General features: G+C 43.8%; 1 protein-coding gene across 1 annotated transcript in view; it reads left to right on the top strand.

Annotated features, from left to right (window-relative positions):
* RYR3 (ryanodine receptor 3) overlaps nucleotides 1-13,004 on the top strand; it is a 586,345-nt gene that overhangs the window by 304,682 nt on the left and 268,659 nt on the right. The window contains exons 6-9 of the mRNA XM_044392456.3: nucleotides 4,126-4,200; nucleotides 6,506-6,584; nucleotides 10,120-10,232; nucleotides 11,078-11,177. Coding sequence (XP_044248391.2) covers nucleotides 4,126-4,200; nucleotides 6,506-6,584; nucleotides 10,120-10,232; nucleotides 11,078-11,177 — 367 coding nt within the window. The remainder of the gene's footprint in view (nucleotides 1-4,125; nucleotides 4,201-6,505; nucleotides 6,585-10,119; nucleotides 10,233-11,077; nucleotides 11,178-13,004) is intronic.

Here is a 13,004-nt window from a genome sequence, read left to right as displayed (position 1 = left end):
TGATCAGAGGAGGCTTCTGCAATGAGAGATGGAAGTACAGAACTGAATGAAGACTGGGCATAAGCTGTGAGGCTATTGGAGGAGGAACATTCCAGGTGGAGGGGAACATGTGTGTCAAGGCCCTGTAGTAGGAGGGAGCATCCCAGGCTGAGTAACAGAGGGAGGCCCAAGTGCCTGGAGCAGAGGTGGTGATGGGAGAGTCCTCACGGTAGTGATGACATCGGAGAGTTGCAATGGAACCAGATCAAGGACAGCAGGGATCAGCAATGAAGGCCAGCAGCCATATCCAGGCTGTGACTTATTTTGGGTAGCCCTCTAGGTAAGAATGGTGTTTAAGTTTTGAAAAAGTTGTTTGAAATAAGAAAGACTACGTGACAGAGACCACATGTGTCATGTAAAGCCTAAAGTCTTTACTAGTAGTCTGGTCTTTTACAGAGAAAATTTGCCAAGTCCTGATGCATGGTCTTGGAGGCCATGGTGAAGACGTTGCACTTCTAAGTGTGAAAGGGAGCCATGGTGGGTGGGGGGAAGCCGAACGAGAAAGCGACATGATGTAACTGACGGCTGTAAAAGGATAGCTCTGGCTGCCATGTTGGCTCAGACTGTAAGAGGGCTGGGGAGTAGGGGTGCAGCAGGCGCCAGAGTTAGGAGGCTATACCATCATCCAGGTGAAGCAGGCAGTAGGCTGAACCAGCCTGGAAGCAGCAGGGTACTGAATACTTGGGTGTAGAATATATTTCAAAGATGGCCCCCGGGAGTGCTTTAGCTTGACTATGGAGCCTGAGAGGGAGAAAGGAGTAAAGGATAACACCAGGATTTTTAGTCCACACTCTCCTGTTGTCGTGGAAACGGGATGAAAGAATGGTCTTTTCTGTCCCTAGGGTTTGACGCCTCCAGTTCTCCCACCACGGTGCAGTCAGGCTTACCTTCTGAAGGTACATTTTTTATTGTGACACTCTCCGTTTAAAAACCTATACCAGTAAGAAAAACAAAACAAACAAACAGAAAACCCTACACCAGTGTCCCAGTAGCTGTGGAACAGTCAGTCATAGTCCTCCATAATCTGACTGCCTCGTGCCTGTGCCCTAACTTTTTTCCAGATGTTCCCTCTCGTTTCAGCTGACCCCAGTGCTAGTCAGCGAATCGTTGGCTGGTCCCCACGTGTGCTTCCTACTCTCCACCTCCAGGCCTTTGGTCCTGTGGGTTCCTCTGTCCTATTCTCATTGATGGTCAACACTCCAACCCGTCAGGGTCTACCTTATTGATAAAGCTATTCCTCAACACCCTTCTACCCTCCTGGTCTATTCCAGTGCTCCTTGTCTTCATCTGCTTTAATAGGCAGATTGCTTCCTATTTGTAACATGGGTTTTTTAAAACATAAGTCTTTCTAGACTTTCTAGACCAGGCTACCAAGAGGGAGACAACATAGCATATGGTGAAATCCCAACTCTGCCCTTGGAACCTGTATGACTTTGAGCAAGTTACTTAACCTCTTTAAGCCTCAGTTTGCATTGCTGTAAAATGGAGATACTTAATCTAGTTACGTCACAGCACTAATTATAAAGTGAGACCGTTCACATATCACACTTGGCATAGTTCTGTGCCTGCTGTATGCTTAATGCTCACTAAATCCCAGCCATATCGATTTACCTTGTTTTAGAAGCTGAGGAAGTATCTCCCTCTCCTGCTTCCCTGGTTACTTTGTACACTGGTTTTGTGCACAGGAAGATGTCACAGAAACTAGAGCGAAATGAGCTCAAGTTCTGGAGTGAACTGTGAGTTCACTTCCCACCACCACCACATCCAGCCCTATGATAGACGGCAAGATACGTACCTTCGTGAACTTCCAGTTCCTCACATTACAAACGGGGGAGATTATCCCTACTTAGACAAGTTAGGAGGACGAGCTACGATGTTACGTAAAGCACCTACGTATACTGTGTGCCCAGAGTAGCTCACCCAGAGTGATGATTATCAAAGCTTCTACAGAAAAAACTCCTCTCTTCCAAGAACTGAAGCTTGATCATTCCTTAAGCAGTGGTTCTCAGGATGTCATCCCTGGACCAGCAACATCAGTGTCTGTCCCCTGAACTTGTTAGAAATGCCAGTTTCCAGGCCCCACCCCAGGGCCCGTGAAGCAAGTGCTGCGGAGCAGGGTCCAGCGGCTTAGGGTTTAACCAGAGGACCCCCCCCCCCCCCCCCCGCCGCCGAGAGAACCACTGCCCTAGCAGAGGGAGGAGTCGGGCTGTGAAGCCTCCCGGGTGCTGCGAGGTGCGGTCCCATTCAGTCCCAGTGGGGCGCCTGGGCTCAGTGTCTCTGAGTTTCTGTTGTCACCGTATTTAATAAAGGACGCGAGGGCCAGGAGATGATTCCAGAAGTGCCAGAGAAGAGGAGGAGCACAAGCTCTTTGTGCCACTTTTTGTGGTCAGCAACGCTGGACTCTTTTTAAGATTACTCGCAGAGTTGATGGGAACAAAGACGAGGGTGTGACCCACGGTTATCACCGGGACATATAATGTAGTCAGTAGTTCTATTGGAGACACAGGACCAGTTTGGGACACACACCCACACGGAAGTCATCAGGCGCTACCAGTTAACTTCTGATATTGCAGGTGTGCAGGGAAAATATCAGACTGACAGGATGTAAAAATTATTTGGTATGACTCATTTTAACATAGCTGTTGACACATTTGTAAATACAGCAACTAAAGTTAGTCCTAGTGACTTCAAGAAATTCGGAAATAGTGCAAAGAACATTTAATTCCTCCATCATATTGAAGCCTGGGAAGCCCTTAAATATCTTCAAGCTGTGAGGAAATACAGCCCCATTTATGTATGGTTATCAGCTTTTTAAAAAACATGATACCACGTCTATCATTTTTCTTTTCTTTAGGCTCCTGGTATGACATGAGAAGATTATCTCTTTGACAGAGTGATTCTTTTAATCCAAATAGAGTTAAAATAAAATGACTCTGGACCTCATTACTCAGACCTGTGCCTTCTCTCTGTCCCCGTGGCTTTCCCCTTCATTGCTCATTGCTCTGAGGGAGGGTGGGCGCAGGAGAGGAGCAGACCTCCAGCCTGCCCCTGGGGCTGCTCCTATGCGGGTCTAAATAAAATAAGGTACATAAGAGGTGCCCTGGCATACAGAAGGCAAATGTTAGATTTTCTATTTACGATTCATTTTCATTTCAGGCTTTGAGTGCTTTTTTGTGCATTAGGGATGGGGTCCTATGCTCAAATATTTTTTCCTAAAAGGAGTGTGTGATCAAAACTATTTGACTATCTCTGAGGGGAGGGTCACAGGATAGGAAGAAATTTCGGTAAAAGGTTGAGAAAGTTAATGCCAAAAAACTGTAGGATTTCTTGTAGATTTCAGTTTTTTTCCACAATAAATAATAGTTTTGTCTCTGATCGTGTGCTATTCAGTTCCGATAGTGACGTGTGACTCAGACTCAGGGGAAAAGCAGCAGACACAGAGGCTTTATGTTGGGCTGTGAACAGCCGAAGTGGAGCTGCCTGGGGAGGCAGAGAAGGTACCAAGATGGTCCCTCAACCGATGGGTCTATTTCTGCATTACTGGTTGCCCTTTGAAAGTCCTGGATTTCAGAGCCATCTGGAATGGTGAGATCTGGGTAAATAGGACCCATTTAAGTGATTGGGCAGAAGGCCAAGTGCCTCGAAGGGAAAAGACCGCAGGGTGCAGAATGCGACCATATGCCTGTCCCCCAAGCTGCCTTTCTGTCGCTAGGCTCGAGTTACGTCACATTTGTTTCTCTCTCTCACTCTGAACGCTTCTGAGAAGTTTCAAAGGAAGGTAAGCAGTACCGACCTCATTTGTATGCTTCTCCGGTGGAGCAGCTCGGGGTTTCTGCTGACCCTGGCAGGGGACATTTTCAACAGGAGGTTTGGCCTCACACACCCTCTCCCAAGGATGTTGCATGGCTGTGGTCACGCGTCTCCCCCTCGCCCATAGGCTGGCCACTCACTTCTAGAATGAATTCTTTGGGAGCTTTGCCATGGGTCTTTTCTTTGTAGTCTGTATTCCAGAATTCTTGTCGCGCTTTGCTCTCAGAGGGGCCGCAAGTGGCCCAGGCTGACATTTTTCCTTCTCCTTCCCCACAGGCAGCACAAGGGGGCGGCCACAGGACCCTGCTATATGGCCACGCAATTCTCCTGCGGCACTCCTTCAGTGGAATGGTAAGCACATCCGGCTGTCTGCTTTCACCATTCAAGGAGGAGGAAAAAGAGGGGAGAAAGTATAGGAAACCAACAAGCGTCTAGATTACATCACAGTGGAAATAATTTGGAATATAAATAATTAGAACACATTGTCTTCGCATTTCCTTCGTATAACTTATCTCATTTTGCACTTATGTATTTGTTTAATGTCTGACCGCCCTCCTTCCCACTCCATGAGGCAGAGGACCATGTCTTTTTTTTTTTTTTTTAATTTCACTAAACCCAACCCTACTAAGAATGGTGCCTTGACATACTAGATGTTAACTTGATGAAGAAATAAAACATGAAATAATGGATTTCTTGGGCATATAAGGATAACCAGGATAGAAGAAAAATTAATCATGAGATTTTTGTAAAATTTCAGCTCTTTGACTAGCTATAGGAAATGGGATGGTATCCATTGCCTTCAGTCCTGGAATCATTTGAAGGTATTCTGTGAATCCAGAGGCAGTAGGAAGACATGGAGCAGAGCAGTCACAGAGAGCTCACCAGGCTGTAACTAGTTAGGGCTCTAGAACCAGAATCAACCAAAATGGGGATAACTCCATGTAAGTTGAGAAAAATTGTTCAAGTTTTAAGTTAAGGCGGTTTGTAAAATACAGATATTGCAGATCTTTGACAGGGCATCTTAAGGAGCATATCGTGATCCCAAGACCCCAGTCGAGTGTAATACGAGTCAGCTCTCATCATGAGCGCTCCTGTCCCTGCATCTGTCATTGTCACTCGCTCTCAGTGTGAGGAAGGCTTGTTGTCTTTGTCTGGCCCTAGTGGAAAATGTTACATTAATTCAAGACTTCATTTTTGCACGTTCACACCTGCAGTACGCTGCAAAGTGCATCTCGAAGCTTGAACTGTCACACCGGCAGCAGGAGTAGCAGCTGCCTCTTAAATAATTTATTTATTGCAGCATTATTTCTTCCCCGAGCACTGGTAAGAAGTTGACCTTTTCAGCCTGAACGTTCATCTGTTGTAGTCTTTCGTGGCAAAGGACAGAGAACAAAAGTGACCAAATGGAAGGTTATTGGAGCGGGAGATGGGGACCTCTAGAGAGTGGGAAACTCTGTATGCTGACAATGTCTAGAATTGAGAAGTGAGCGTGTATCTTTCAGACCTGGTGTTTATCCATAGGGTAAATCAAACCTTGATACTTCTCTTTTCCTACCTAAATAGACCCAACCCTCAAGCAGCACACTTCTCATGGCTTTGAAAACTCAGGCTAACAGCATGGTAGGGATCTGAAGGATTATGTTATTTCTTATTAGACATACTGTCCCCACCCCCCAAAAATCCAACTCACGGTTAACGTAAACTCTATACTAGCTAGTTCTTTTTAGGAGCAGCTCTGAGAATGAAGCCGGTGATATAGGACTTTGTACAATGCAGTGATTCTCCACTTTCCTGTTGCAGAGAAATAGAAGTAGAACTCAGAAAATCCCTTCCAAGTGCTTATCTGCCAGCTGGTCTAATTCCAAGATCAGCCCCTGTGCCTGTCAGTAAAGGAGGCAGGGAACGGGCCATGGGTTGGTTGGTTTTGTTTTGTTTTGTTTTGTTTTTTTCCCATTATTAAGTTATTTTAAATATCATTGTTAAGTTTTATACACACATGTATTTTTATAATTGGGGGGGTGGAAGCATAGACACTGAGAAGTTCCGAAGCTCATGGAAAGTTTGAAAAACAAAATCGATAGAAGTGGGGGGAATCATCATGGTCCCTCCCACTATCCAAAGAGAACTTCAGGTATCAGTTTGGTGTAATTCCTTTTAGCCTAGTTGCCAGGCATTTAAATTTTGCATACCTGTTAACTGTGCAAATGTACTATGTTGTATATGTTCCATGATATTACACACTCGTGATAAATCTCCTAATGGTAACATAGTTCATAAAATGAAGTACCAAAGTTTATCAGCCTCTCCATTGTTGGTTATATATGTTCCACTTATATTGTCTCCAATGTAAGAGTTCCTCAGTATCTTTGAACTAAAGCATATGATTAAATATGTTTGAAATACTAATTTCAAACTTGTTTCTGTAACATATGGTCCTAGAAGTTAAATCATTGGGTCATCAAAGAAGAACATTTTCGAGATTTTAAATATACTATAAAAGTATATTTCAAAAGTGTTACATACCATTGAATAGGATAAACAAGCCCTTTCTACAGTAGCTCAGTGTTGAAGTTGACAACTGGAAGCCAACTAGTGGCAAGATGCGAAGACCCAGTAGAGGAGTGTGACTTCACTAGCATCTGCTCTTGTTTCACAGTATCTAACATGTTTGACCACATCAAGATCCCAGACAGACAAACTAGCATTTGATGTAGGTCTACGGGAACATGCCACAGGTAAGCCAACATTCCCAGATCTCCTGCTCAATGGGGCCTTGGGCTAAGGGCTTAAGGGTACTGAACATGTTCTTCTTTTGGGATTCCAAACCCACCAACCAGTGGGATCAAGAAATAGGTCTGATAAAATTTAGGAGAATAAGAAACAATGTGTGATAGAGACATAGGAACTAAGAATGAAGGAGAACATCATACTTTGACCACAGGCATATACTTCGGGAAACACTGGCTTTTTTTGTGTTTTGTTTCGAGTTCAGTCAAAAATATTGACAGTCAGGAGGTGGATCCTAGGAAAGGTGGTGACCAGGATGATGTTGGTTCTCCCTGGAAACCAGAAATGAAGAACAGAGGACCAGTATAACTCTACATACCTATAGTTACAGTATCAAAGAAGGCTCTGACTTGCTGTGGGTTATTCCATAGACCAATGGAGTAGTGGATGGAAGTTGAAAGGAGGCACTTTTCAGCTCAATGAAGAAAACCACTTTGCAATAGCTGCAGTGATCCGGCAGACCTCACAGCTGGCCCTGGGGTGTAGGGTGCTCTCTGTGGCTGGAGACATTCATAGGTAATCTGGCCATCCATCAAGGGCAATGTATATAGAATTGCTGCTCCGTTTACAGGTTGGGCTGTGTATCAATCAGGATTCTTGGTTGCAAATGGCAGAAGCTAATTTAGGTTCACTCAAGCAGAATGAGAATTTACTGGGAGAACATTGGGTAGAACCTTCTCTAAAGTAGAAACCCCTAGCTTGGAAAATGGACAGGAGGAAAGAGAGGCCAGAGAAGAAAACACATCCTAGGTCGCGCTACAGAAAGAGTCTAATTTGAATACAATCTTTAATATCGTGACATTTCCCCCAAATAGGAAGGGAAATTCCATTGTTGGGTAGTCAAAGGACAAAAGTCTATGATTTTACAAAGGCTTTAGAAAAAAAAAAATCGAGGTTATACCCTATGCACCTCCCGTCTCTGCGTTATGCACAGGGATGTCTGAGAATTCCTGAGGAGAGCCTCTGTCTCTCCACTTCCCATTTTTGTACAAAGCAGGAGAGTGGACTTGCCTCCACTCATTAGGTTTCTTTTCCCTTAAAATAAGATTATATTCACATTGGATTTGAGGTTGCTTTGCTTTCAGCTAAAGTGTTATTCTTAAAATATAATTTCCTCTAAGGTGGTGTCAACCTTTGCTGACAATTACAAAATGTATGAAGTGCCACACTCACTGGTTGTAAGTTGGCCTCTAAATATAAACCAGCTGTCAGTCTTAGAGCGCACATAACCGGAAAAGTCCTATATGTTCATTCTTTTTACATCGGTAAAAATGACTTTAGACTTTTTGGGAGTTGGAAAAAAATTGTTTGCTTTATTTTTTGTCACCCAATCATTCCTTCATTTCAAACTGTCCTGTAGAAGTGAAACTTTCCCCTGATCAGATTCACTCATATCAGCTGTTCCATCAGCATCCTCTTCTAGAAACATCCACCGTCATCCAGGAAATTTCCTTTGCCTCTCTTCTAGATTCCATGATTCCTGGATCTCATGTTTTCTCCCCCCTCATTGGTTTACCATGTCACCTTGGTGGAGACCATTATCCAGTAGCTTTTACAGAAAAGATCCATGGGAGGTAAATTGTCATCTAAAAGTTCCTTAGTTTCAGCTTCATAAGTAATTCGTAGTATTCTACATTGGTAATATGTTGTGTCCTCTGCATCATGAAGGCTTTCTTCCTTTTCTTCTAGTTTATGGCCTGGCTGTTGAGACATCTACATTCAGATTCCCAGTCTTTTATGTAGGGCCTGTTTATATTTTCTCAGAGCTACTTAGATCTTCTCTTTTGCCTTTCTGTCTGAAATTCTACGGTGTTTTATCTGGGCATGGATCCTATTTGTTCCAAGTCTCACGAAAATGGACCCTGCTGTGGGTCTCTCTCCACTGTGCTAGGGACCCCGTGGGCCTTTTCAATCTGAATGCTTGTCTTCTAGCTTTGGGAAATGTTTCATACTATTTTGTTGTTAATTCCTGACTTTGTTTTCTCTGTTCATAATTTCTGGAAATCCTCTAGATTGGTTTTCTAATTTTCTCTTCACTCCTATTTCTAATCTTTCTCTTCATTCTTTTGGGGAGATTTTTTTCAACTTTATCCTATAACCCTCTTTTTTCTTTCTGTCTCTTTAAGGATCAAAGAATTTTTCTCTGAAGGGATCACTCATGGATATTTTCATTGCTACTTTATGAATATAACTTTTTCTTATCTCTCTGAGATTATTAATGCTATGACTTTTTAAAAGTTTTCTTTGGCTCTCCGTAATCTTTTCTTTCTCCAAGTCTCTTTCCCCACTGTTTTGTTCCTGCCATTCATGTTAGTGACTTGGCTCGGATGTCGGGTGATTCTTGGTCTCCCTTCCTGTTTAGATCAAGGCAGTAAAAGCTGACCAGAAACCCTGAGTGTGTGGCTGTGGCTTTGCCATCTGTTAAGCCTCACTCTTGGCTAATCTGGCAAGGATTCACTGAAGATGCCCAGACAAAAGTATGTTTTATCTTGGATAGTTTGGCTTCCCTAAAGAGGAATCCTTAAATTTGAGGGGAGGAGGAGATGGGGATCCCAGCTAGTGTATGAGGCCTAGAGGCAGAGGGAAAGGAGCTGGGGTTTTACTTATCAGGGCATAAAATTTGAATGATTCTCTATTTTTCACAATACCTTTCACTTCCTTGTTTGACAGTGCTCGGTATTACAAAACCAGAACTTTGATGGTTGGTCATCCATGAGTTTAACTCCTAATCTTCTGTAGGGTAGAGGAGAAGGAGTGACCTGGCTGTGCAGGGTACAGAAAAGTGCTGGGAGATAAAAGTTCCTTAATAGCTTTTAGTCAGTTCTGTTTTCAACCCCATCTTCTGCAGCTACCTTTATAAGCAACTTACCTCCAATTCCAGAGACTTTCTGGGACACACGCAGCAGGAATGGCTTTATTTCTTGAGACTTTCTTTCTTAAAGACTTGGATTTTAGTTTTCTCTTCATGAAAAGCATCTGTCTGCTTTCCTTTTTCCAAATTGTCCATTTCTCTTCTTTGCTATCAGTTTTTCACCTGTTCTAGTCTTTGTAGATTTAGGCGTTTTGAAATATCTCTGATTTTTTTTTAGTAGAATTACTCTTGTTTTAGTAGAATTTCATAGAGAATGTGGCAAAGATAAAACTGTATGAGTAGTCAGTAGACCAGTGAAGTCAATTCTTAAAGAATCGGAAGTACCTTTGAAGAATGCATTTGTCTATATGTCTTAAAAATATTCAAAGGCTTCTATAGCTTCTGGCCTCCAATACTCTCTCCCAAACACTGTCTTTCTGTCTCTAGAGAGAGCAAAAGTGATAGACATAGTCAAACGGATAAGGGGCTCAATAGAGACTGAGGTCTGGAGTATGCATATGTGTGCACATGCGCTCTCGAGGGATTGTTACCAGGAGAAAGGAGAACAAGGGACAGAATTAGGGACACTGATTCCCATGAAGCAATGACTAACTCAAGGAGCATTTACACAGGAGAAGCCTGTTGGTGGACCATACATCCTGCTTCCAAACAGAGATCTGAGGGAGAGAAAGTTCGAATTGGTGATGACCTCATCCTCGTCAGCGTGTCCTCTGAAAGATACCTTGTAAGTACCTCCTCACAGGCATCTTTTCATTTTCAGAATATTTTCCTTTAGGAATTAATGGCTGAGGCTGAATTGAGCCACAGTAGGTTGGGTAGGATGAGAATCCTTCGCACAATATACTGGAGAGGTAGGTGGTCCGATTCTCTCCCCTGCCACCTTATCATGGGGCCTGGAATTTAACTGTTCGTTGTCCTTTCAGATTAAGTACTGTGCCCAGCACCTCTGCTAGAATGCCCCAGGTGCTTCCTGAGAAAACCATTTATACATTAGCTCCCGTTACTGCGAATTTCTCACTTGGTTTAGCTCTTGTCCAGCAAAGAACAAGCCAGAAAGAACAGGCTGTAGGAGAATAAGCTGATGTGGGAGAATGGAGAATTTAAAATGTTTTGGCAAATGGGATGTCACCGGGGTTGAAAGATGCAGGTGAGGTTTTTGCACCTGGAAATTGGGCACAGGGTGTCCCCAGGTGTCCGAATATCAGAGAAGTGTCAGAAGTTTTTGAGCTCCTCAGCACCAACCTGCTGGAGTGATTTTTGCCATTTGTGAATTCCCTTCTGACTTGATGAGACATTTTATGACTCCCCGTTGAACCAGGGATCCAGCCGAGGGGGTGAAGTCGACAGTCGTCTGCCACCCCTGCCGCTGAAAACTTCCCCTTCCCTGAAGAAAGAGTCCCACTTGGAAGCTGCGTCTAGATGGGATGGGGCAGCCTCCCACGGGCTGTGTAGGAAGAGCCTGATGACGGGGAGACTCCTTAATTCACTCCCAGAGATTCTAGGTTGAGCTGCTTCTGTCAGGACTGGCCTGGTGATTTAAAGGATGTCTCGTTTCTGTTTCTGCTGCAGCATCTCTCAGTATCAAACGGGAACATACAAGTGGACGCCTCTTTTATGCAGACACTCTGGAATGTGCATCCTACGTGCTCAGGAAGCAGCATTGAAGAAGGTGTGGTTTTTTATGTGCATTCAGCCCTCAGCCGTCCAGTCTGTCTGGAGCTGCATATATTGACATTTTCTGCTGCTCCCCAGCTCCTGCCGCATGTCTTGCTACACAGCTGGCATTATTTTAGTTCACCTGAATCTCTTTCTCCAGTGTGGGTGTGGATTACTTTCTGTCCTGCTTTCTGATGACTGGGGCATTCCTGATGATACCTTTTAATCCTTTAAAGCCCACCTTTAGAGTACGATAGGCGTGCAGGATTCGGATATGCATTCTCCCTCTCCCACTGTTCCTTTTCATTTATGGTTACGAGTTAGAAGCATCTAGACCTCGGAAACTTCAGTCTTAGATTATTTTCTGAGAAGATGATGCTGGTACTCTTTCTCCCCAAAGCATCTCTCCATATAGGTGGAAGAAAGACTTTCTCTATAATGAAAGTGTGCTTGGCCATTTGTTTTTACTTGTATTTATGGAGGGCCATTTAACAATAATAAAATTTTCTCAGTATTTTATTTTTCCTGTGGAAGTAAGGCCATCAAAGTTTGTTCAACATATCCTGTTTCTTGGAGCCAGGCAAAGTCAATGCACCTTTCGAGTTAGAGAATAAATATACTGGCCTGACCTTACTCATGGGTAATATCGCTGCTGAGCAGAGTACTCAAATGCCAGTGACTGATACAAGTTATCATCTTACATTCTAGCACTTTACGGCAAGATCAGAATTTAAAAAAAATGCTCGTACCACAGCTTTAACCAGATTTTTAATCCTGAGCCCAGAGCCCAGTAGTTGCAAACTGGGAATGCCCTTCTGTGATAAGATGTTTGAAAATATGGGATGCCTGGGTGGCACAGTTGGTTAAGCATCTGACTCGTGATTTTGGCTCGGGTCATGATCTCAGGGTCGTCAGATTGAGCCCCGCATTGGGCTCTGCGCTCAGTGAGGAGTCTGCTTGAGATTCTCTCTCCCTCTCCCTTTGTCCCTACCCCTGCTCGCACTCTCTCCCCCCTTCTCTCTCTCTCTCTAAATAAATAAAATCTTTAAAAAAGAAAAAAATATGTTTAAAAACAGAGGGAAAACTAAGGGTGTCAAGGAGTTGCCCTAGTTTCAGAACAGAGCTGAATAGTCAGAAAGTGACATATTTTTGACTCAGCAACATGTGGAAGGCTTTAAAAAGGCAGGCGATGCTTAGCCCTCTTCTTTTACCCCAACACTAACCCACCACCTTGAGTCTGTTGTCATTCCCCTTCTGTCAGGGATCAAGAAGCTCTGGGTTTTAATCTTCCCCAAGGAAACTCTGACTGGATCTTCTCCATGTTAAATTTTTCATTTTCATGGTAGGAATAAAATGTTTCCCCAGTCGCAACAGACGACTTGTGGAGATTAATTAAGAAGTGTTTGCAAATCACGTCAAAACGGTCCTTATCGATGTGTTGAGTGCCCTTGTAGTTTAGCCTGGATAGCTCATCACTTGAGTCATCTGGCCAGGCAGAAATGCCCTCTCAGCATCCCCCGGTGAGGAGCCCACTTCAGCCCTGAGAGCGTAAGTGACCCTCATCATGACCCTTCTTCCCGAATGCTGCCCGGCTAGAGTTCAATTAGGCAGAGCCGTGAGGCACCAGCACTTGCCAGTTTTCTCCGTGTGACTAGAATATTGATTGCAAGAGCCCGAGGACTGCAAACGATGGATCCAAGTGGGGCACGGCCTCGCCATCATGAGATGACAGAGTGTAATCAAGAGCACGATCGTGGAAGGGTTTGATTTTTCTATATAAATTGGCTGTTAAGAATTCCCTTACATATATCATGAATGATTTTAATGCCAAAAAAAAAAA

The sequence above is a fragment of the Ursus arctos genome, unplaced genomic scaffold, assembly GCF_023065955.2.
Source record: "Ursus arctos isolate Adak ecotype North America unplaced genomic scaffold, UrsArc2.0 scaffold_36, whole genome shotgun sequence".
NCBI classification, from domain to species: Eukaryota; Metazoa; Chordata; class Mammalia; order Carnivora; family Ursidae; genus Ursus; species Ursus arctos.
This window is presented reverse-complemented; position numbering and strand designations above follow the sequence as displayed.